The sequence below is a fragment of the Hemiscyllium ocellatum genome, chromosome 9 (genome assembly GCF_020745735.1).
Source record: "Hemiscyllium ocellatum isolate sHemOce1 chromosome 9, sHemOce1.pat.X.cur, whole genome shotgun sequence".
NCBI lineage: Eukaryota > Metazoa > Chordata > Chondrichthyes > Orectolobiformes > Hemiscylliidae > Hemiscyllium > Hemiscyllium ocellatum.
Genome location: NC_083409.1, coordinates 59,196,100 through 59,218,575, shown reverse-complemented (window position 1 = coordinate 59,218,575; position 22,476 = coordinate 59,196,100). Strand labels below are relative to the sequence as shown.

Genomic DNA, 22,476 nt, shown 5'->3' with positions numbered 1-22,476 from the left:
TTCCCTGCACCGCAGGAAGTGCAAAACCTGCACCCGCACCACTCACTCCACCTCTGTCCAAGGCCCCAAGGGATCCTTGCACATCTGTCAGAAATTCACTGTACCTCTACCAATGTCATCTACTGCATCCGTTGCACCCAGTGTGGTCTCCTCTACATCGGGGAGAGGGGACGTGTTTTTTGCGGATCATTTCAGAGAACATCTCTGGGACACCCGCACCCACCAACCCCACTATCCCCTGGCTGAAACACTTCAATAGCCCTCCCGCTCCGACAAGGACATGCAGATCCTGGGCCTCCACCGCCAAACTGTTACCACTCGACACTTGGAGGAATGCCTCACATTCCGCCTTCAGACGATGCAATGACATGGGATAAATATTGATTTCAACAGCTTTCTCATTTTCCCTCCTCCACATTATCCCAGTCCCAAGCCTCCAACTCAGCACTGCCCTCCAGACCCCGCCCATCACTGCCCCTCTGACCTATCACCTTCATCCACCTGTCGCTTTCTCAGCTATTTCCCTTCCAACCCCACCCCCTTTCCATTTATCTCTCAGCCCAACCCACAGGCCTCATTCTTGATGGAGGGCTTATGCCCGAAACATCGATTCCCCCGCTTCTCGGATGCTGCCTGACCTGCTGTGGTTTTCAAACACCACATTCTCAACCAACGTCATTACCACCCACAATCACCCACATGAATATCCAACAAGGGGGATGACATCACCCATCAGACACTTAACTGGACTAGCTACAGGTATAGGACGTGTACTATTCTACATGAATAACTCATCACCTGACTTCATGAAATTTCTATCATCTGTAACACAAATTATGTGTTGGAAGACTTTGCACTTGCCTGGTTAAATGCTGCTCAAGAAGCTTCACGACAAAGCAACAAATTACATTGACTTTCATCAACATATTTTGGTTCCAGTAAAGCAGCACATACAAGCAATTTTCTTCTTCAGGCTAATATCTATTAAATGTGACCTCTGCAAACAATAAGGGCAGCAGAAGGCTGAGAACGCCCACCATCTGCAACAACACAGTCAAAATCTTGGAGCTCTTTTATAAATAAAACGAGATACCTACAGACTAATGAAGGTGGCTCACTATCTTCTGAAGGACAACTTGTGATGACCATCTCACATTCCGCCTTGAGACGATGCAATGACATGGGATAAATGTTGATTTCAACAGCTTTCTCATTTTCCCTCCTCCACATTATCCCAGTCCCAAGCCTCCAACTCAGCACTGCCCCCCGGACCCCGCCCATCACTGCCCCTCTGACCTATCACCTTCATCCAAAAGATGAGTTCAAAATAAACCCAAGTGTTGAAATGGAAACAACAGACCTATAAAGGGGGATAAATCTTTGCAAACTGATCTAATGTACCCCAGAAAATTGTGAGAAGGGAGGAAATTGCAAGGCCCCACCAAAAATATTTCCATAATCTGTAAATGTAAATGAGGTGCCTGATGACTGGAGGTTGGCTGATGTTGCACCTTTGTTTAAGGAGGGTTATAAAGAGAAACCAGATTTTTAGGGGCAAAAATTGATTCAGGATAGTCAGCATGTTTGAGAAGATTTGTAGCTCAGGTTGATGATAAGTGTGTAAGTTAGCTCGCTGAGCTGGAAGATTTGTTTTCAGACATTTCAGCACCATACCAGATAACATCATCAGTGAGAGTTTCCAGTGAAGTGCTGGTGGTATATCACACCTCTCTATTTATAGGTCTTGGTTTCTTAAGGTGGGTGATGTCACTTCTAGTTTTTTTTTCCCCAAGGGAAGGTAGATAGGATCTAAATCAATGTGCTCATTGATGGAGTTCTGGTTAGAATGCCATGACCCCAAGAATTCTCATGCGTGTCGTTGTTTCGCCTGCTTGAGGATATGTGTCAAAGTGATGTCCTTCTTTGTCTGTTTGTATGGAAACTAGTGATAGTGGGTCATGGCTTTTGGTGGCTAGTTGGTATTCATGTATCCTGGTGGCAAGCTTCCTGTTAGTTTGTTCGATGTAGTAACTTTACAGTTCTTGCATGGTATCTTATAAATGACGTTACATTTGCTGGTAGTCACTGTTTAAGAGTGTTGGTAGGTTTATAGGCTACCATGATGCCAAGGGGTCATCTGGAAGTAATTTCTGATATATCTTTGATGTAAGGTAATGTGGATATAGTTTTTGGTTGCATTGTGTCTGTTTGTTTGGGTTTGCTTGTGAGAAATCGGCTGATTGTGCTTATCCATTTTTCTTGAAAATCTTGTACAGATATTTTTCTTCTTGGGTGGTGCAGTGTGATGCAGCATGTTGAAATAATGTCTTGATGCAGCTCAGTTTGTGGGTGTTGGGATGATTGCTTCTGAAGTATTCGGTCTGTGTTTGTTGTTTTTCTGTAGAAAGCTGGTTTGAAGCTCTCTATTAACTGATGTGACAGTTGAATGTACTAGGGATGGGAGTCTGTTGTGGTACTCTTCTTTTGTGAATTTTATGCCTGTCAGAATATTGTTGATGGTGTTGAATGTTTCCTCTAATTTGTTCTGTTTTGTGATGACAAAGGGATCATCCATGTATCAGACTCAAAGTTTGGGTTGGATAGATGGACACCATCAACAATAGGTTCCATATGATCCAGGGGAAAGCAATGAGGCACAGGTCTCTGGCGCAGAGACTGTCCCTGTTGCTCAGAAGGGAAGGGAGAAGAGGAGCAGAGCTTTAGTCATTGGGGACTCCACAATTAGGGGGACAGATAGGTGGTTTTGTGGGAACGATAGAGAGACTCACGATTTGTATATTGCCTCCGAGGTGCCAGGGTTGTGATGTCGCTGAACATGCTTTTGGGATCCTTGAGGGGGAGGGGCAGCAGCCCAAGTTGTGGTTCACACAAGCACCAATAACATAGTTAGGATGAAAGGTGGGGATCTAAGGCAGAAATTCAGGGAGCTAGGGTGGAAGCTTAGAGTGAGAACAAACAGAGTTGTAATCTCTAGTTTGTTGCCTGTACCACGTGCTAGTGAAGCAAAGAACAGGGAGAGCGCAGAGCTGAACACGTGACTGCAGGAATGGTGCAGGAGGGTATTGGATTCTTGGATAATTGGAGCTCTTTCTGGGGAACGTGGGACCTCTACAAATAGGATGGTCTTCACCTGAACCAAGGGAGTACCAATATCCAGTGGGGGGGGCAGTAGAATTGCTAATATTCTTGGGGTGGGGTAGGGGGGTTTAACTAATACTGCAGGGGAATGGGAACCTGAATTATAGTTCCAGTGTAAAGGTGGTTGAGGGTATTGAGGTCAGGGATGGGTTTATGAGGTTGCAAGAGGGCATCGGCAATCAGGGTGATGGTTTGAAACGTGTGTACTTCAATGCCAGGAGCATCCCGAATAAGGTGGGTGAACTTGTAGCATGGGTTGGTACCTGGAATTTCGACAATGTGGCCATTTCAGAGATATGGCTAGAGGAAGAACAGAAATGGCTGTTGCAGATTCTAGGAATTAGATGTTTCAATAAGAACAGAGAAGATGGTAAAAGGGTGGGGGGAAAGGGTTGGCATTACTAATCATGGGTAGTATTACAGCAGCTGAGATAACATTTGAGGACTCATCCACTGAGGTAGTTTGGGCTGAGGTTAGAAACAGAAAAGGGGAGGTCACCCTGTTGGGAGTTTTCTATAGGCCTCCGAATTGTTCCGGGGATGTAGAGAAAAGGATAGCAAAGATGATTATCGATAGGAGCATGAATAACAGGGTAACTTCCCCAACATAGTATTCCCAATCAATGGTCAGTTTTTGTTCAATGCGTGCAGGAGGGTTTTCTGACACAGTACGTAGACAGGCCAACAAGGGGTGATGCCCATATTGGATTTTGTACAAGGAAATGAACCCAGCCAAGTTTTAGATTTGGACGTAAGTGGCGATTTGGCGGTAGTGACCAGAATTCAATTATGTTTACAATAGCCACAGGCAGGGATAGGTATATACCGCAGGGAAAGAGGTATAATTGGGAGAAATGCAATTACGATGAGATTAGGCAAGATTTAGGATGCATAGGATGGGGAAGGAAAATGCAGGGGATGGACACACTTGAAATGTGGAGCTTATTCAAGGAATAGCTACTGCAGGTCCTTGATAAGTGTATGCTTATCAGTCAAGGAGGCACTTGTCAAGAGAGGGAGCCATGGTTTACTAAAGACGTTGAAGCTCTTGTCAAGAAGAAGGCGGCTTATGTAAGGATGAGGCATGAAGGCTCAGTTAAGGAGCTTGAGAGTTATAAGTTCGCTAGAAAAGATCTAAAGAGAAGGCTAAGAAGAGCCAGATGGGGGCATGAGAAGTTGTTGGAAGATAGGATCAAGGAAAACCCTAAGGGTATCTATAGATATATCAGGAATAAAAGAATGACGAGAGTAGGATTAGGGCCAATCTAAGATAGTAGTGGGAAGTCGTGTGTGGAATCTGAGGTCATAGGAGAAGCACTTAATGAATACTTTTTCATCAGTATTCACATTGGAAAAGGGCACTAATAGTGAGAATATGAGATACAGGCTACTAGATTAGATGGGATTGCGGTTGACAACGAGAAGGTTTTAGCAATTTTGGAAGATCTGAAAATGGATAAGACCCTTGGGCCGGATGGGATTTATCCACAGATTCTCTGAGAAGTCAGTGAGGAGATTTCAGCGCTTTTGGCTTTGACCTTTATGTCATCATTGTCAACAGGAGTAGTGCCAGAAGACTGGAAGTTAGCCAGTGTTGTTCCCTTGTTTAAGAAGGGGAAATCAAGACAACCCTGGTAATTATAGGCCAGTGAGCCTTACTTCGGTTGAGGGTGAGGTGTTGGTTAAAGTTACAACACATGGGACTTATAATCATCTGGAAATGAATAATTTGATTAGAGATAGTCAACCGGTTTTGTGAAGGGTAGGCCGTGCCTAACTAACCTTATTGAGTTCGCCAAGAAGGTGACATAAGGAGGTGGATGAAGATAAAACTATTGATGTGGTGTATATGGACTTTAGTAAGGCATTTGATAAGGTTCCACATGGTAGACTATTGCACAAAATATGGAGTTTCAGGATTGAAGGTGATTTAGCAAATTGGATCAGAAATTGGCTAGCTGAAAGACAGAGGGTGGTGGTTGATAGGAAAGGTTCATCCTGGAGCACAGTTACCAGTGGTGTACCACAAGATTCTGTTTTGGGGCCACTGCTGTTTGTCATTTTTACAGATGATCTGGATGTAGGCGTAGAAGGATGGGTTAGGAAATTTGTGGAATACACTAAGGCAGTGGATAGTGCTGAAGGATGCTATGAGTTACAGAGGTACATAGATAAGCTGCAGAGCTGGGTGGAGAAGTGGCAAATGGAGTTTATTGCAGAAAAGTGAGAGGTAGTTCACTTCAGAAGAAGTGCCAGAAATGCAGAGTACTGGGCTAACTGTAAAATTCTTGGCAGTATGGATGAACAGAGAGATGTCAGTGAGCAAATGCATAAATCCCTGAAAGTTGCCAACCAGGTTGATAGGGTTGTTAAGGCGGCATGTGGTGAGTTGGCATTTATTGGTAGGGGGATTGAGTTTCAGAGTCACAAGGTCATGCTTCATTTGTACAAGGCACAGGTAAGGCCGCACCTAGAGTTTTGAGTACAATTCTGGTCACCGCGTAATAGGGAGGATGTGGAAGCTTTGGAAAGAGTTCAGAGGAGATTTACTAGGATTTTGCCTGGTATAGAAGGAAGGTCTTACAAGGAAAGGCTGAGGGACCTGAGGCTGTTTTCATTGGAGAGAAAGTTGAGAGATGACTTAATTGAGACATATAAAGATAATCAGAGGGTTAGATTGGGTAGACAGTGAGACCCTTTTTCCTCGGATGGTGAAGGCTTTAAGTCGAGGGGTGATAGATATAGGACAGATATCAGGGATATTTTCTTTACTCAAGAGTAGTGAGGGCGTGAAACAGCCTGCATGCAACAGTAGTAGATTCACCAACATTAAGGGCATTTAATTTGGCATTGGACATATGTATGGATAATAATGGAACGGTATAAAATTAGATGGGCATCCGATTAATTTCATAGGCCGCGCAATATCGACAGCCAAAGGGCTTGTACTGCCCTGCAAAGTTCTATGTCTTATGCCTTTTCCCTAGGATGGAGGATTACAAGACTGAGGGCACATGTTTAAGTTGAGAAGAGAGAGATTTAATACAGACAAGAGAGGCAATTTTTATTTTAAACAAAGGGTGGTTCACGTGGAATGGACTTCCTCAGGAAATGGTGGATGTGGACACAATTGCAATGTTTAAAAGACTCTTCGATAAGTACATGAATAAGATAGATTTGGAGGGATATGGGACAGGAGCAGGCAGGTGGGACTGGTTTAAGTTTATGTTCGGCATGGACCGATTGGACCAAAGAATCAGTTTCCTTTCTGTACAAATACACCATTAATGAATTCTAACTGAGACGGAGCTTCAAACACATTGATCTGTTCAGCAAGAGAACAGAAAACTGAAAACATTCCAACTCAGGTTCTTTGCCACATTATGACCCAGATGAATTCAAAGTAGCAGCTTTGGCACCAATATTTTATCAGGAATAATGACATGAGAAGTAGTTCATAGCCACTTTTCAGAGCCTCATTTTACTGCCGCAAAAACATGAACAACAGTATGGGAATGCTCAAAGTTATTTTGACTTTTGTGGAACAAGTACAAGACAGTCCTACAAACAAACTATTACAGATAATGGAAATTTTAAATGAAATCAAAAAATTACTGGAAATACTGCCAGGCAGCATCTGTGGACTGAAAAAGAGAGTTGAGGTTTCAGGTCAATGATCGTTTATTAGAACTATGGCTGAAGAGACAAGAGCCTCAAGTAATATTTTGAAAGAGCAAAGTACATTTATAGTATGTTTAGATTTTAAACATTAGTATGTGCGAATATCTTGACCAGTTCTTGTTTCAATACAGAAACAATTGTCATGTCACAATACAGAAAAAGACTGTACAACACAAAGACCTCTTTTCCTTGAGTCAAATAATTAAATCTTATTCTATTGTGATATGCTTCCAACCTTTACATAACTCATTGAAATTTAATTTCTTTTTAATTGAATTCACTTACAAAAATATTCATGGAATGTAACAAAAAGTCCATATTCAACATTGCTTTTAATTCTTAGATTCTTACCTTAGATTTGTATTAAGTTGATGAACTGAAACAATCTATAACTATTATCTGAAATTAACCCTGAAGATCTCTATCAGATCACTCTCATCCTTCACAGCGCCTGTAGAAAAAGCCCCAATTTTTCAATCTCTCTTCAGAACTGTAATTTTTCATCTGGCATTATCTGATGAATCAAACATGGAAACTTTAATTCAGTGCTCTAATAACAACGGAGTGTCCAAAATTGTAAATAACAGACAAAATAAACATGGTCTCCCAATCCCATTTGTATTCTATGTGTCTAGATTCAAATTCAAGCATTCAGCCAAGTTTCTATCATAACCTTTGGTGGTATTGCCAATTTGATGATTTGTGTATCTGCATGAAATTTTTTTACCTTCTCAACTCCATTTAAAAATCATCTAACAAAGTACACTTGCTCACCTTATTTCTGCTTTAAAATGAATAGCCATTTATCATAATTTCACCATGTTAGCTGTCTTCCTAATCTCTCTACTTTTCTTGCCTTGGAGATAATTTACCCAAATTTGATGAATGCAGCAATATATTATTTCCATGACTCTAAAAAAAAATCCATATCCTGCACATTGTAAAACACTAGTTCAAACACCACTCTCATTTCTTTGCTCCTACTCCTCAAACATCCTAATTTCCCACGTACTAATAATGTGGAGGAGCTGGTGATGGACTGGGGTGGACAAAGTTAAAAATCATAATGCCAGGTTGTTTGTCCAACAGGTTTATTTCAAAGGGCTAGCTTTCAGAGCGCCGCTTCTTCATCAGGTAGCTGCGAAGCAAGATCTTTTGCTATAAATTATGTGACTTATGGTCCTGCTCCACAGCTACCTGATGAAAAAGCAGCACTCCAAAAGCTAGTGCTTCCAAATAAACCTGCTGGACTATAACATGGTGTTGTGAGATTTTTAAGCTTTGCCCATCTACTACTAATAATAATAATGATTATGATGCCCACTTGAAAGAAATGACAATAAAGGTATGGTACAAACTTGAGCATACTGTATGAAATTAAACCTAACAGCAGCAACACAAGAACACTACAGAAATTCCATCAGCAAAACCTTCTCCACACTTTCCAGATTCAAAGAAAGTACAGTTGAACAAATGCTTGTATCCTTCTTGAAGTTAACTCCACACAATTCACGCAAAACCCTTGCAACACTTTAACAGGTCTCCTTCCTCAACTCTCAAAAAGTCAAGATCAAATGAAGGTTTAGATCAACTTCAAATACTCTCTGAAGCACAACAGCATTAACACTAATGAGAAAAGAGGGACATGCTCCTAATCATTCAGAAACAGTTTATCCATTAAACTGCAAAATCAAAGTTTTAAATGGTGAGGCAGAGCAGCAGAGAAGGAAGAAAGTCCTGTACTCTGAATCCAACTATGTGTACCCAAAGATATGTAATCTAAGAACTGCTTACTCAGTCACATGAAGATTTGAGATAGAAACTGGTCACCCTTGAAAGGTCATCTGCAGAGTAACAGACAGACAATAATAAACAATTATCTATTAGACTAAATGTTGATTACTAATGCTATAGGTCATTTTCCTTCCAAATGTACAAAAACAATAAGCATCATTGAAAATGGCCTTGGAGTCAGTAGGGTGTGAATACGTTTGTATATTCCTGCATAACGCTACCTAGTCTGTATTTTGGTAAACTGCGAAATGAACAAATTGCTGTATTTATGGAATTATATTTGAATGCTGATCAAAGTCGTGCAAGCTATAATTCTATAACATCATTTTTCAGAATACATGACAATTAGCAAAAATGTTGATAGCAAGTTAGGCCATTCAGCCCTTTGAACCCATTCTGTCATTCAATAAGATTGGACAAGGGACTTTACGGTTATCAAAAATATCTACCTAGATATTGAATATATTCATAGACACAATCTCCACTAATTTCTGGCAAAAAGAATTCCACAGCCTAATAACCTGAGAAAATACCTTTTCTTATTACTGTATTAAGCAGGTAGAACTATCAGATTTTCAACTATATCCTTAGTTCTACGCTCCCTTACAAGAGCAAAACTATCCTCATGGTTTCTATCCTACCCAGTATCAAGATCATTTTGTTTCAATAAAATAGCATCTCATTCTTCAAAACTCTCCTCGATACAAGCCCAACTTATTTTCTTAAAATAACCCTCGCAACCCAGACATTGTTTAAAAACTGAATGAAAATGAATTGCTCCTAATGCAATCATGTCATTTTTTAAATAAGGGAATCAAAATGAGTATATACTTCATACGCACTCTCACCAAAGCCCAGCACAACTGCAGTAAAACGTCACTCCTTTTATATTCCAATTTTCTTTGAATACACTCCAGCATTCTATTTACCTTTCTAATAATTTGCTGCACCAGCTTATCAACATTTTTAAGGTTCATATACCAGGAGATCCACAGATCGATAGATTCTTTATGTCAGAATTCTGCAATCTCTTTTCTTTTAAATAGTTTTGTGCTCTTCTTGCTAAAGTGGGCAAGTTTACATCTTCCTACATTTCATCTGCCTCACTCAACCTACCTAGATATCTGTACAGGTTCTAGATGACCTCTTGATGGTTCAATTTTTTATTTACCTTGGTGTCAACGGCAAATTTAGCAACCACATTTTCAGCTTCTTCATCTGCGTCTTTTGGTATCAAGAGTAAATAGGTAAGGCTGCAACATTAATCTCTAATGCACTGTACCACCAGCAGCTGTTCAACCCAAGAAATGACATGGAATTTTGGAAAATTCTAATTAATGCATCTATACCATTTCTGGAGTTATTTATTTTGAGAGCCTACATGCAGGCCTTGTGTGAAATTTCCTTCCTTTAGTTCTCAGATCTTCCTCAGCACCTTTTCCCTGCAGATAAGAATATAAGAACTAGGAGCAGGATTAGGCCATCTGGCCCTTTGAGCCTGCTTCGCAATTCAATAAGATCATGGCTGATCTTTTTGTGGACTCAGATCCACTTACCCGCGTTTTCACCGTATCCCTTAATTCCTTTATTATTTAAAAAATCTTAGCTTTAAAATGATGACTGAAGTCGCATCAATTATATCACTAGGCAAGGAATTCCATAGATTCACAATCCTCTGGATGAAGAAGTTCCTTCTCAATTCAGTCCTAAATCTGCTCCCTCTAATCTTGAAGCTATGCCCTCTTGTCCTAGTTTCACCTGCCAGTGGAAACATCCTCTCTACTTCTATCTTATCTATTCCCTTCATAATTGTGTTTGTTACTACAAAACTCCCCCCTTATTCTTCTAAATTCCAATTAATATACTCCCAGTTGACTCAGTCTCTCCCCATTAGGCAACCCCCTCAACTCCGGAATTAACCTAGTGAACCTCCTCTGCATCCCCTCCAGTGCTAGTACATCCTTTCTCAAAAGATGGCGACTATTTCAAATTTACCTCATTACTGTATGTTTGGTGTGTTTTTTTATGCAACCTACAGTGAAACCAAATAGAAAATATCTGTTGAACACCTTGGCTTTTTCAGCCAAGACTTCAAGAAAATAGTTAGCCTGAGTCAAAGGCTTTTATGGATATGTACTAATCAACAGCAAATTCAAACTGATGATAGCTATAGCTCAGTTGTAAGCAATGCTTACATAATTCAGTGATATATGGATTTAAATCCTACTTCGGTTGGAGATTCCACTCAAGAACCCAGCAGAGTTGCTCTGACCAACATTTGTCCCTCAGTCTACATCATCAAAACAGATTTTCTAGTCGCTCTCAGAGTTTGCTCTGCACAATATGGTTGCTGTCTGCCTCACATTTAAAACAATGGCTACACTTCAAGACAATATTTTTCTTTAACTTTTGTGCTGTAGTGAAAAAAAACTATATTTTAGTCTAAACTGCTGCTCCTCCAATATTTTCGGACAGTTCTGGATGTCGGTTTGCTCGCTGAGCTGCAAGGCTCCTTTTCAGACTGTTCGTCACCATATTTGGTAACACCTTCAATGAGCCTCTGGTTGAAGCACTGGTAGTGTAGCCCGCTTTCTATTTATATAAACAGAAAGCGGGCCACACCACAATACTTCATCTGGAGGCTCACTGAAGATGTTACCTAGTATGGTGACAAACCATCTGAAAACGAACCTTCCAGCTCAGCGAGCAAACCTACATCCAGACCCTCAACCTGAGCTACAAATGTTCTCAAAAACATTTTAAAACAGTGATAGATTCAGAAAACATACAAGTAAATGGATACCAGAAAAGAATGCGCACATGGGATTAAGATAGTTGTTTCTGTCTAGGACAAATGTCAACAAAAACTTTTATTTGAACTGGCCACTCTTCATTAAAGTTTATCATTTAAATGCACTAAATAATAGAAGCATTTCCTTCATAATAAGTCTATTAATAACTAATTTCTTACATGTTTGCAATCTAATCCATAGATTTTCAAATGGGGGCCTGTTTATAAACCAATGAAACTTTCTTCATAAAGTTTAAAATATCCCAAGCCATTAATTTTACTTATCACACATTAAAAGCACAATGTTAAACACAGTCATAGGATCGATCACCACGTTTAACAGCTTGAATACCTTAATTTCACAATTTTTGTAATTACTGTCAAGAATCTTGACAGTACCACAGCGTGGATTGAATCCAAGCACTGGCAGAGGTTACCATGAAGAACTCTCCTTGTCAATCTTTAAAAGCATGGTGACTCTCAGGTTAAATTGCCACAAGTCATTTTTTTTTAAACCATCTTTTCGATTAAACGTTTCTGGACTATTGCCGAGACAGTATGAAGACTGGAAAGCTTTCTACTTAACCTGATACACCAACTTTGAGAAGGCGAGAGAGGAAAGCTGTGTTAGACATATTGCTACCTTATGCTTGGGTTAATTGAGAAGATGATTAATATTTCAGTAAAAACAGCCAAATAATCCATATTTACACCTGTGCACAATGTGTAGTAAAGGGTATTTAAGTATTTTGGCCAGTTTATTTATCCCTTAACAATGCTTGCCCATCTGCCTTTCGTAAGAATGAGGCTAAAAAGAAATATTTCAGGTTTAAATCACAGGCATAAATCACTTTACCCTACTGTTTAACTTTCTCTATACTAATGTTATTCACCAAGTCTGGGAGTGGTTATTCAAAGGTCTGGTTAGGAACTATTTGGGGGTCTCCAAAAGTTTAACTTTACTGCCTTGTAAATACAGATGTAGAAGGGTTGTTTTGGCTTCCCTGTCTCCATGTCATAACCACATGATCAAGTAATCTTGCAGCTCTGTTAAATGACATTATTGACATAGCTTGTAAAATTATTTTACGCATGGAAGAATTATGAACAAAGCACTTTACTAGATAAATCTTCATTTAGAGTAAAATTACATTGAGTCAAGTTCAGATTCTGGCTGTGGCTAAACCGACAGCCATCCTCCCTGCGAGAATAAAGAAATCCAATAGAAGGATGCCCACAATAAGCTAAAATTGCAGGCTGGTAACTCCAGATCATCCAAATTCATGCATACTTGTCACATGATAGTCCCATCAATCAGTGCAGAAATAAGCCATGGAGCACAAAAACATGGGCAATCGATCATTTGACATTGATATCAAACCCTGCAAGAATGGCTAAACATGTGAAAAATCAAAGGTGTTGCCAACTAGAGAGAAAGAGACGTTGACATAGCAAGTTGAAATTATAGTGCGAAGGGAAAATAAAGTTCTTTCTTCCTAACAGTATGGGCCAAGCTACAGTTATGTTTGACTGCATCACACTTGCTCAAAGACAGCATGCCAGGAAGCATAAGAATAAGAGCTTTTACAGAGTTATCTTGCAATAATGTTCATTGTCTTTGACTGGGCAAGATCAGACCTGTGAGAAGTGTGAACCTAATGAAAAATAAAGAAAATGTTAACTTATCTGCTACACTTGGTTTTTTTTTAAACCCACAAATTCACTGTCAAAACTGGGTTATATAAGGTTTAGTCAACTTATGGTTTTAGCATAGTTTAATATTTATCTCAAATTTTGATGTAGATTCCTGTAATAACAGGGGCCACGAGTTAAAATGAAGTTATTTAGGAAAATTATTTTCATATAATTTTCTTCTGATTTAAAAATTAAGGAATTAGTTAGATGAATCTGCTGATATGCACAGAATAAGAGCAAACGAATAATTGACAAATTTGATCATGAAAACAAGCAACAGGAAGTTTAAAATAAAAATAATTGATCAAACATAACCATCACTTTCCAAATAAATTTAAATGTTTACTAGTTTTGACTGGAAAGTCAAAGGTCAAAGTGTCAAATATGACACAAAGTGAATAAATAGGTAAATTACATATTTTTCTTTTGGAAAACTAAGATTTCAGAAAGCTATAAGAGAGAAAAATGGCCTGGCTCAGCATCATGAGGTAACATTTTGCTAAGCTAGTAACCTGTACCTGTCCTTTGTGAAGAAGGGAACATTTTTGCACCATATGTAACATTAGGAAAAATAGGAAAGCAGAAGATCATTCATTCTATGCAACAAATCTGCATTCTTGCATGATTATAGAATTAAATCAAACATTTTATAATTTTAAATAAAGAAACAATTAGTTATCTCTTACCCTTGCAAGATCTGCAATTTCGGAGCTGAAACTGTTGTCACCTTCCATCATTTCCTCTTCCTCAAGTGTTCGTTCATCATCAAAATCATGCACAAGCATATCAACAGATGGATCAAAATCATGGTCTTCTGAGCCTGCTGAACCACCTGGACAAGGTATATTTTAAGAGAGAGAAAGAAACAGATCATGGAACGTCTTTATAACTCAGCAGAACTACACATCACCACAACAGACTTGCCAAATATTTTCAAAAGATTTACAATTTTAATTTCTGCCTTCCTACCTAGAATTGATTCAGTTGACCACAACAATATGATTTTGCCAGCTCAAGTAATAGATTAAATCTGCAGTGAATTTAACATCATCCCACATGTCATAAGCAAAGACAAACAAACCTGCTTGTGGAAACATATTTTTAGGATTATGAAAACAGAATTACATTTTTAACACTTTTTAAATGTCATATGCTTTAAGATAATTGTAATTTAGAGCACTATTTCCACAACATACTGTAATAAGACTAAAATCTTCATAAAGCATACAGACCTTAAAGAAAGTTTGCATTTACTGTACCTGGACTCGAGCATCCAAGGGAAGGCTGTAATTGAAAAAAAGAAACTTTTAAAAATTCAAAATAGATTCACTACTGAAAACATCTTGAAAACCAGACTATTTTGCCCATAGCAAAAGACAATGCGTTTTGTTATAGAAAAAAACACACCGAAAACTCTAAAATAATAACATGTTTTATAAGCTTTATTTGTATTTATAAATCGCTCCCCTCTCAAAATGGTTTCAAAGCAATAATAAAGAAAAAAGTTTGACGCCTGACTGCGGGGTTCAAAGTAAGGACAGTGGTGATGGAAAAGTTTTTTTTAGTGAAGATAAAGTTAGGGGAAATTATAACCAGACGTGAGGTACAAAGCTCAGAAAAACTAGTGCAACTTCAAAGAAAATTTGATAAGTAAGACATTTTCTAAAGTGGAATTCGTTTCAGGGGAAAAAAATTCGCCCGTCTTATAAAACAGATTCTGAGGAAAAATAGCCAAATAAGGCCTAGCGGATATGGACGGAACTTCAACAGGGGAAGAAAAAGCGCGCCGCGAAACAGGCTCCGGCACAGCGCCCAATATTTCCACAACTTAATAATTTTAAGGCAAAGGGGAAAAACGCAGAAAAAAGTTTATCACTTGAATGTTTCCTCTTAAGATTTTCATATTTCATTTTATAAAACGCTTAATTTTAATTAATGAACACAAAGTTTGAGAGCAAACATTAAAAATAAGATTCCAAAATTAACTTTTGATGTTTTGTGAATAGATCAGTCAAGTGACGGTTCCGCCTTACCTCCGCCATTTTCTAATTTCGGGTCGGTAAGTGAGGTCATGCCTTGACCCGGATGCACTCAGCAGCCTGCATCTAACGAGTTCGCTGATTGGACTGGACAATAACCGGCCTCTCACATCTGTAAAGTAATATTGTCCAGCCCCAAACTCTTCCCCACTGATATTTGCAAACAGCTTTTCCAGTATGGGAACAAAGCTGTCTTTTTAAAATGCCTGTTTTACCCCAAAGGGCGTAAGCGTGTGCCCTTTGAACAGTGACCAATCACATCACGTTTTCTTACAAGTTTGGCTGCTGGGTGGTATCTCCTGGTGACGGCCCCTCCCTTGACAACAGCACCGTCTCTTAGGAACGGACCAAGCGGCTTCCAGGAAGCACTTGACAACCCTCCTTGTCTCTCGCCAGCCCAGCAAACCTATTGGAATCACCGGAAAATCACAATGAAGAAGCGAACTCCTTCGTTGACGTGAGTTTTGCCAATTTAGTGGCTCACTTTCAGGAACGTAAGGAGAATTTCCTCCTCGGACACTCTTTGTTGTCTTTCATGAGCAGATTTACCATCTCAGCTCATGGCTACTGCAGCTACCGCTACCCAGATGCTGGAATGCGGACATGTCTCTGATGCGACACAACTGATGCCGAAGCGTCAGAGCTGATGAATTAAGGAACCTTTTATTTGGAGATTGTTTTACTTCCGTCAACTCCAGCTACCCCCCACCGAAGAGATCTTCCCCTTTCTGCTTGCCACCAGCACTGCTCCCTTCGTCACTCCTTGGTTCGTGCCACACTCAGCACCAACGCCCCCCCCCCCCCGAAACCCCTGGTATCTTCTCCTGCAACTCATAAAAGATGCAGAACTTTGTGGCACACCACTTCTCTGACTGCCATTCAGAGCCCCATAGAGTCCTTCCAGGTTTATCTGCCTCTTCTCCAACCTAATTTACTTTATCCACTGCTCCCACTGTGGTCTTCTCTACATCAGTAAGATCAAAGGTAAACTAAGGGCACGTCTCTCCAAGCATCTCAGTGGGGCCCACAAAGGCCGACCCAACCTCCCAGAGACAGCCCATTTCGATTCCCTTTCCCATTCCCTCTCCGATATGACCATCTTCAACCTTCTGCAATGCCACAGTAAATCAGATCTCAAATTGGAGGAACAACACCTCATCTGCCGCCTGGGCCACCTACAGTTCAGAAGACTCAACAGTGAGTTCTCCAATTTCAAATAATTTCCCCTTCTATCCTCCTACTCCCATTCCAGCGCCGCCACCACGCCGCGCCCCCCCAACCCGGCTCCCTTTCCAGCCTCTCCTTCCCTCTTCCATTCCATTTACTCCAACCACCAACCAGACTCATTCCTCCCATCATCCAACCAGAGTATCCCCTCTACCTGTGATCACCTATTACTATCTCATCACTCTGCCCCTCTCCCCACATAAAAACTCCCCTGCTACCTCCCCCCCCCTTAATCTACATCTCCCATCACCCCACCCCTAATCCTAAAGAAGGGTTATACCTGAAACATTGATTTCTGCACATTCTGATGCTCCCTGGCTTGTTGTGTTCTTCCAGCCTCCTGCTTGTCTACTCTGGATTCCAGCATCTGCAGTTTTTTTCATCTCTAGTGGCTACCCAGTGCAGTGACGCATAATTAGACACCTTCAACCTTTAAACATGGAGAAGAAAGAGACACTCAATTTAGGTAGTGCTGTCATTGAAATTTGATTGAGCAATGGTATCAATGTATGTAATGCCATTGGCAGACAGAAGGCCTTTGTTTTCAAAACCTGGTCATCACTCCACGGGCCAGCTATTTGTTGCCAGACAAACTCATATTCTATGAGAGCCACCTAGCTGATCTTGCTGCAATTACTGCAGACATCTTTTCATCTGAATTTGCTTTCAAAGGCTGTGCAATGTTTTGGCTGAAATGTTGAGATGTTATAAGTGTCAGTAGCACATATAATTGGGCTCGATGGCTAGCATACAGCCCAGAATGATCACATATACATGGATTTTGTAAGATGATTCAAGTGGAAGAATTTTTAGGATGTAGCCCCTTAAGAATATGTGTGTGGTAATTTTGCAGATATAAATTACTTGCAAAATGTTTCTTACTATAATCTGGATAAATATTGTAAGCATTCAATGGACTATAAGAAAATGTGAGGTGGACAAAACTTTATTTAGAGCATGATTTTTAATCAACTTTCCATATAATTTTAAGATGGCTAATTATATCTCACTTGATCTGGTAATCATGATTTGGAGATGCCAATGTTGGACTGGGGTGTACAAAGTTAAAAATCACACAACACCAGGTTATAGTCCAACAGGTTTAATTGGAAGCACACTAGCTTTCGGAGCACCGCTCCTTCATCAGGTGATAGTGGAGGACACAATTGTAAGTCGCAGAATTTATAGCAAGAATTTGCAGTGTGGTGTAACTGAAATTTTATATTGAAAAATACCTTGATTGTCTGTTGAGTCTTTCATCTGTTCGAATACCATGATAATTTCACTTCTTTCATGTGTAAATCACAAAACCTTTTTTTAAAAGTTGCATTCTCAGGTTAGCTGTAAGAATGATGTTAGCTAGACAATATGTTGAAGGTGTTAGCTCCCTGTGTTCTCTGTCTATGCCAGGATGTTTCAATTGATTCTAATCTAAAAAGTGAGATAAGAGTTTTACATGAATTCATGCAGTTTTTGAGCAAAGTACAATGTAACTCTGCAAGCACAAATTCCTCCAACAAAATATTTGTGCATGTGGGTCTTTGTGTCTGTCTGTGTGTGTGTCTGTCTGGATTGGGGGTTGTGAGTGTGAGAGAGTGTATATGTGTGTGTAGTGAGTGTAGAGTGTCTTAAGTCTGTGGGAGTGTGTGCGCGTGTCTGGGTTGAGGGATTGTGAGTGTCTGTGAGAGAGAGTGTATATGTGTGTGCATGAGTGTAGAGTGGTCTAAGTCTCTGAGAGGATACCTGTGGGAGTGTGTGTGCCTGTAAGCGTGCGTGTGAGTGTCTGTGTATCTGTGTGTATAGGAGTGCCAGTGTGTGTGTGTGTGTGTGTGTATATAGTGCAATGGTGGTCACCTGTAATGTGACATGAACCCAAGGTCCCAGTTGAGGCCCTCCCTACATGTACCAAACTTAGCTATCAACCTCTGCTCGGCCACTTTTTGCTGCTGCCTGTCACGAAGTCCGCCTTGGAGGATGGTCACCTGAAGGTCTGAGGTCGAATGTCCTGGACCACTGAAGTGTTCCTCAACTGGGAGGGAACACTCCTGCCTATTGATTGTTGTGCAGTGCCCATTCATCCGTTGTCGTAGCCTTTGCTCGGTTTCCCCAATGTACCATGCCTCAGGGCTTCCTTGCCTGCAACGTATGAGATAGACAAAGTTGGCTGAGTCATATGATTACCTGCCATGTACAAAGTGGGAGGTGTCCAGGACACTCGACCTCAGACCTTCGGGTAACCATCCTCCAAGGCAGACTTGGTTACAGGCAGCAGCAAAAAGTGGCCGAGCAGAGGCTGATAGCTAAGTTCGGTACACATAGGGAGGGCCTCAACCAGAACCTTGGGTTCATGTCACATTACACACACACATTATATACACATATACACAGACACTCATCGGCACACACGGACACACACACACACACGGACACGGACACACACAGACACACACACACATACACACACACACATTGACACGGACACATATACACAGACACTCATCGGCACACACGGACACACACTCACACACACACGGACACACACAGACACACACACACACACACACACACATACACACACACACATTGACACGGACACATATACACAGACACTCATCGGCACACACTGACACACACTCACACACACACGGACACACACAGACACGGACACATTGACACGGACACATATACACAGACACACACAGACACTCACACACACACACACCCTTACAGACACTCACACTCCCACAGGCATCCTCTCAGAGACTTAGACCACTCTACACTCATGCACACACATATACACTCTCTCTCACAGACACTCACAATCCCCCACCCCAGACACGCGCACACACTCCCACAGACTTAAGACACTCTACACTCACTACACACACATATACACACTCTTTCACACTCACAACCCCCAATCCAGACAGACACGCACACAGACAGACGCAAAGACCCACATGCACAAATATTTTGTGGGAGGAATTTGTGCACTTTGCTCAAAAATGCATTAATTCATATAAAACTCTGTTATCTCACTTTTTAGATTAGAATCAATCTAAACATCTTAGTGTAGACAGAGAACACAGGGGGCTAACACCTTCAACATATTGTTTAGCTAACATCAATTCTTACAGCTAACCTAAGAATGCAACTTTTTAAAAAAATGTTTTGTGATTTACACATGAAAGAAGTGAAACTATCATGGTATTCAAACAGATGAAAGGCTCAACAGACAATCAAGGTATTTTTCAATGTATAATTTCAGTTATATCACACTGTAAATTCTTGCTATAAATTCTGTGCCTTACAATTGTGTCCTCCACTATCACCTGATGAAGAAGCAGCTCTCCGAAAGCTAGTGTGCTTCCAATGAAACCTTTTGGTCTATAACCTGGTGTTGTGTGCTTTTTAACTTTGACCTGATAAGGTCTCTGAACATGTTCCTTTAGTTGCTGCACTGTACTGAATGGTTAAAATATTGGAGACATATAGTATCTTTTCCTTTATTGCATTTTGTGGTTGGTGCCCTTGTTTACATTAACCACACCCCTCTGCAATGCTTCCTTCATCAGAATTAATGAGGCACCATGTTCCAAAAAGATTGTGGGCCATTTCTCAGAAAGCACAAACTTTTTATTCCAGAAATACTTCCCCATTCAATTGCTTCTCTCGACTTTTCAAATTTTGCAACATTCTGGATATTATACTTTCTCTAATAGTGAGCTCCTAATGGGAGATATTATTCGTGCAAGGAGCTCACTAAATCAGCATTAATAGATCTGACCCCAGAAGATTCAATGCACTTTATAGTCTTCCTTTGCAGGAGATCCAGGTGCTGTAATGGATTGTTGCTTTCGATTCCTGGGAACATTGTGGAGAACTTGTCGTAAAATGTTCTCATTGAAGGATCTGTGTTACTCTCTGACAAATTTATACTCTGACAGCTGATCAATGGTAGAAATCTGAATTTTGGCCCGTTAAACGAGAGTTGTGTCTGGAGAAAGCATTTTAAGCCTAATAACAGCAATACTGGTGAATACAGCTTTGTCAGTTTTTATGATAATAATGGAAGTAAATGACAAATCAAGATATTGCACTATTAATATATCATGTTAGAATAATTTGCTTCAAATGAATTTTCATATACCTGTACTATATGTTGGTACCAAAGGATTACAAAGGAGAAAGTGAGGACTGCAGATGCTGGAGATCAGAGCTGAAAATGTGCTGCTGGAAAAGCGCAGCAGGTCAGGCAGCATCCAAGGAGCAGGAGAATCAACGTTTCGGGCATGAGCCCTTCTTCAGGGCTCATGCCCGAAACGTCGATTCTCCTGCTCCTTGGATACTGCCTGACCTGCTGTGCTTTTTCAGCAACATATTTTCACCAAAGAATTACAATATTTTGAAGGTCAAATAATTGCTGTTTATTTTAAATCGTAGATCATCCAAAATTGGTGGAAGCATGAAGAAATTTCCTAGTCACCCCAGTGTAGGGAACTTCAGTAGACACAGCAATAGAAGCTCTTATAGTTTTATGGGGTCAATGAGTCGTCAAAGGGTGAATTTGCAAGGAGAAAAGATCCTGGATAAAAGCTACATTGCAGGAGGAAAATACCCTGTACAGGTACAATTTTATGTCGTGAACATACCATTTTGTTATAAATGTGATTTTTTGGATTTGCATCTCAAATTCTCTATGTAAATACTTTTCCAATCTTAATTGTGCTATTTTGAAGCTCCTAGCTTGTGCTGAGCATTTTCTTTATCTCCCTCTCAGCCCATCACTGGAGAGGCAAAAATGCTAAGTCATAGAATGGTGACAGTACAGAAGGATATTATTTGGGCTGTTGTGTCTTTGCTGATTCTCCAAAGGAGCAATTAACCTAATGTCATCTTGTGGGTTTTTTTTCCATAGCCATGCACTTATTAATTTAATCCCATTCTCTCTAAAATGCCTCAGTATAACTTGTTTTCACCACACTCGCCGAATGTGCATTCTAGATCCCAACCACTCTGCATGTTTTTCTGCAGGTCTCTATTACTTATGTTGTCAGTTACCTTCAAATTGTGCCATCTCTGTACTCTGTCCATGCCCTTATGATTTTGGATACTCCTATCAAATCACTTCTCAATTTTACCTTCTCCAAGATAAATTCACCCTCTCTGAACAAGCTATAACTGAAGTTTCTGATACTGGAGTCATTTGGGGAGCTGAAGGCTTAATGATATTATTGCTAAACTATTCATTCAGACCCCCAGGTTATATTCCTGTCGAGGCAGATGGTGAAATTTGAATACAATTTTTTAAAAATCTGGCGTTCTGAGTCTAATGATGACCATGAAACCATTGCCATTTATTGGACAAACCCATCAGGTTCGCTAACCTCCCTTTGGTTAGGGAAGGAACCTACTGGCCGTACCTGGTCTAGCCATGTGACTCCAGGCCTACGGAAATGTGGTAGCTTCTTAACCGCCCTGTGGGTATTGGGGATTGGTAATAAATGCTGACCCAGCGAGTGATGCACATATTCAATTAATGTACAAAAAAATTCTACATTATTCTGTTAATACAAATTGATCAAGTAATTCAGTCAACATGCTAATATTCACATTTTCCTCATGTATGGCACCCAGAATTGGACTTAATGATCCAGGTGAGGAAACCAGAGTATTATACATTTTAACATAACTTCCTTACATTTGTACTCTACGCTGTCAACCTGTCCTGATATATTACATAAATTATGCTCATATGCCCTAGTATCTGTGTATCTCATAGAGTCATAGAGATCTTAAGCCCAGAAAAAGGCCAATTGGCCCATCAAGCCTATGCCATTCAAAAACAAGCACCCAGCTGTTTTAATCCCCATTTTTGGTTGCTACATTTTGGAACAATGTGCAAGCATTGGAAATGGTGCAGAGGAGATTTACCAGGATATTGCCTGGTATGGAGGGAAGGTGTTCTGTGGAAAGGTTGAGGGACTTGAGGCTGTTTTCGTTACAGAGTAGAAGGTTAAGAGGTGACATAATAGAGATGTACAAGATGATCAGAGGATTAGATAGGGTGAACAGTGAAAACCTTTTTCC

General features: G+C 40.3%; 2 protein-coding genes across 6 annotated transcripts in view; one reads left to right on the top strand and one right to left on the bottom strand.

Annotated features, from left to right (window-relative positions):
* The window catches only part of LOC132818728 (mesoderm induction early response protein 1-like), a 65,527-nt gene extending 50,363 nt beyond the window's left edge, over nucleotides 1-15,164 (bottom strand). For 3 of the 5 annotated variants that reach the window (XM_060829775.1, XM_060829771.1, XM_060829773.1), the window contains exons 1-3: nucleotides 15,154-15,164; nucleotides 14,380-14,404; nucleotides 13,807-13,952 (exon numbers count right to left, since the gene is read on the bottom strand). In XM_060829775.1, coding sequence (XP_060685758.1) covers nucleotides 13,807-13,952; nucleotides 14,380-14,404; nucleotides 15,154-15,162 — 180 coding nt within the window. In that variant the 5' untranslated portion in view covers nucleotides 15,163-15,164. Of the gene's footprint in view, nucleotides 1-13,806; nucleotides 13,953-14,352; nucleotides 14,405-15,153 lie in introns of those variants that run through there. The other 2 variants (XM_060829774.1, XM_060829770.1) reach the window with 2 other exon arrangements.
* Nucleotides 15,165-15,584: 420 nt separating this feature from the next.
* Nucleotides 15,585-22,476, top strand: part of dnai4 (dynein axonemal intermediate chain 4) — a 116,453-nt gene continuing 109,561 nt past the window's right edge. The window contains exons 1-2 of the mRNA XM_060829574.1: nucleotides 15,585-15,616; nucleotides 20,830-21,013. Coding sequence (XP_060685557.1) covers nucleotides 15,591-15,616; nucleotides 20,830-21,013 — 210 coding nt within the window. The 5' untranslated portion in view covers nucleotides 15,585-15,590. The remainder of the gene's footprint in view (nucleotides 15,617-20,829; nucleotides 21,014-22,476) is intronic.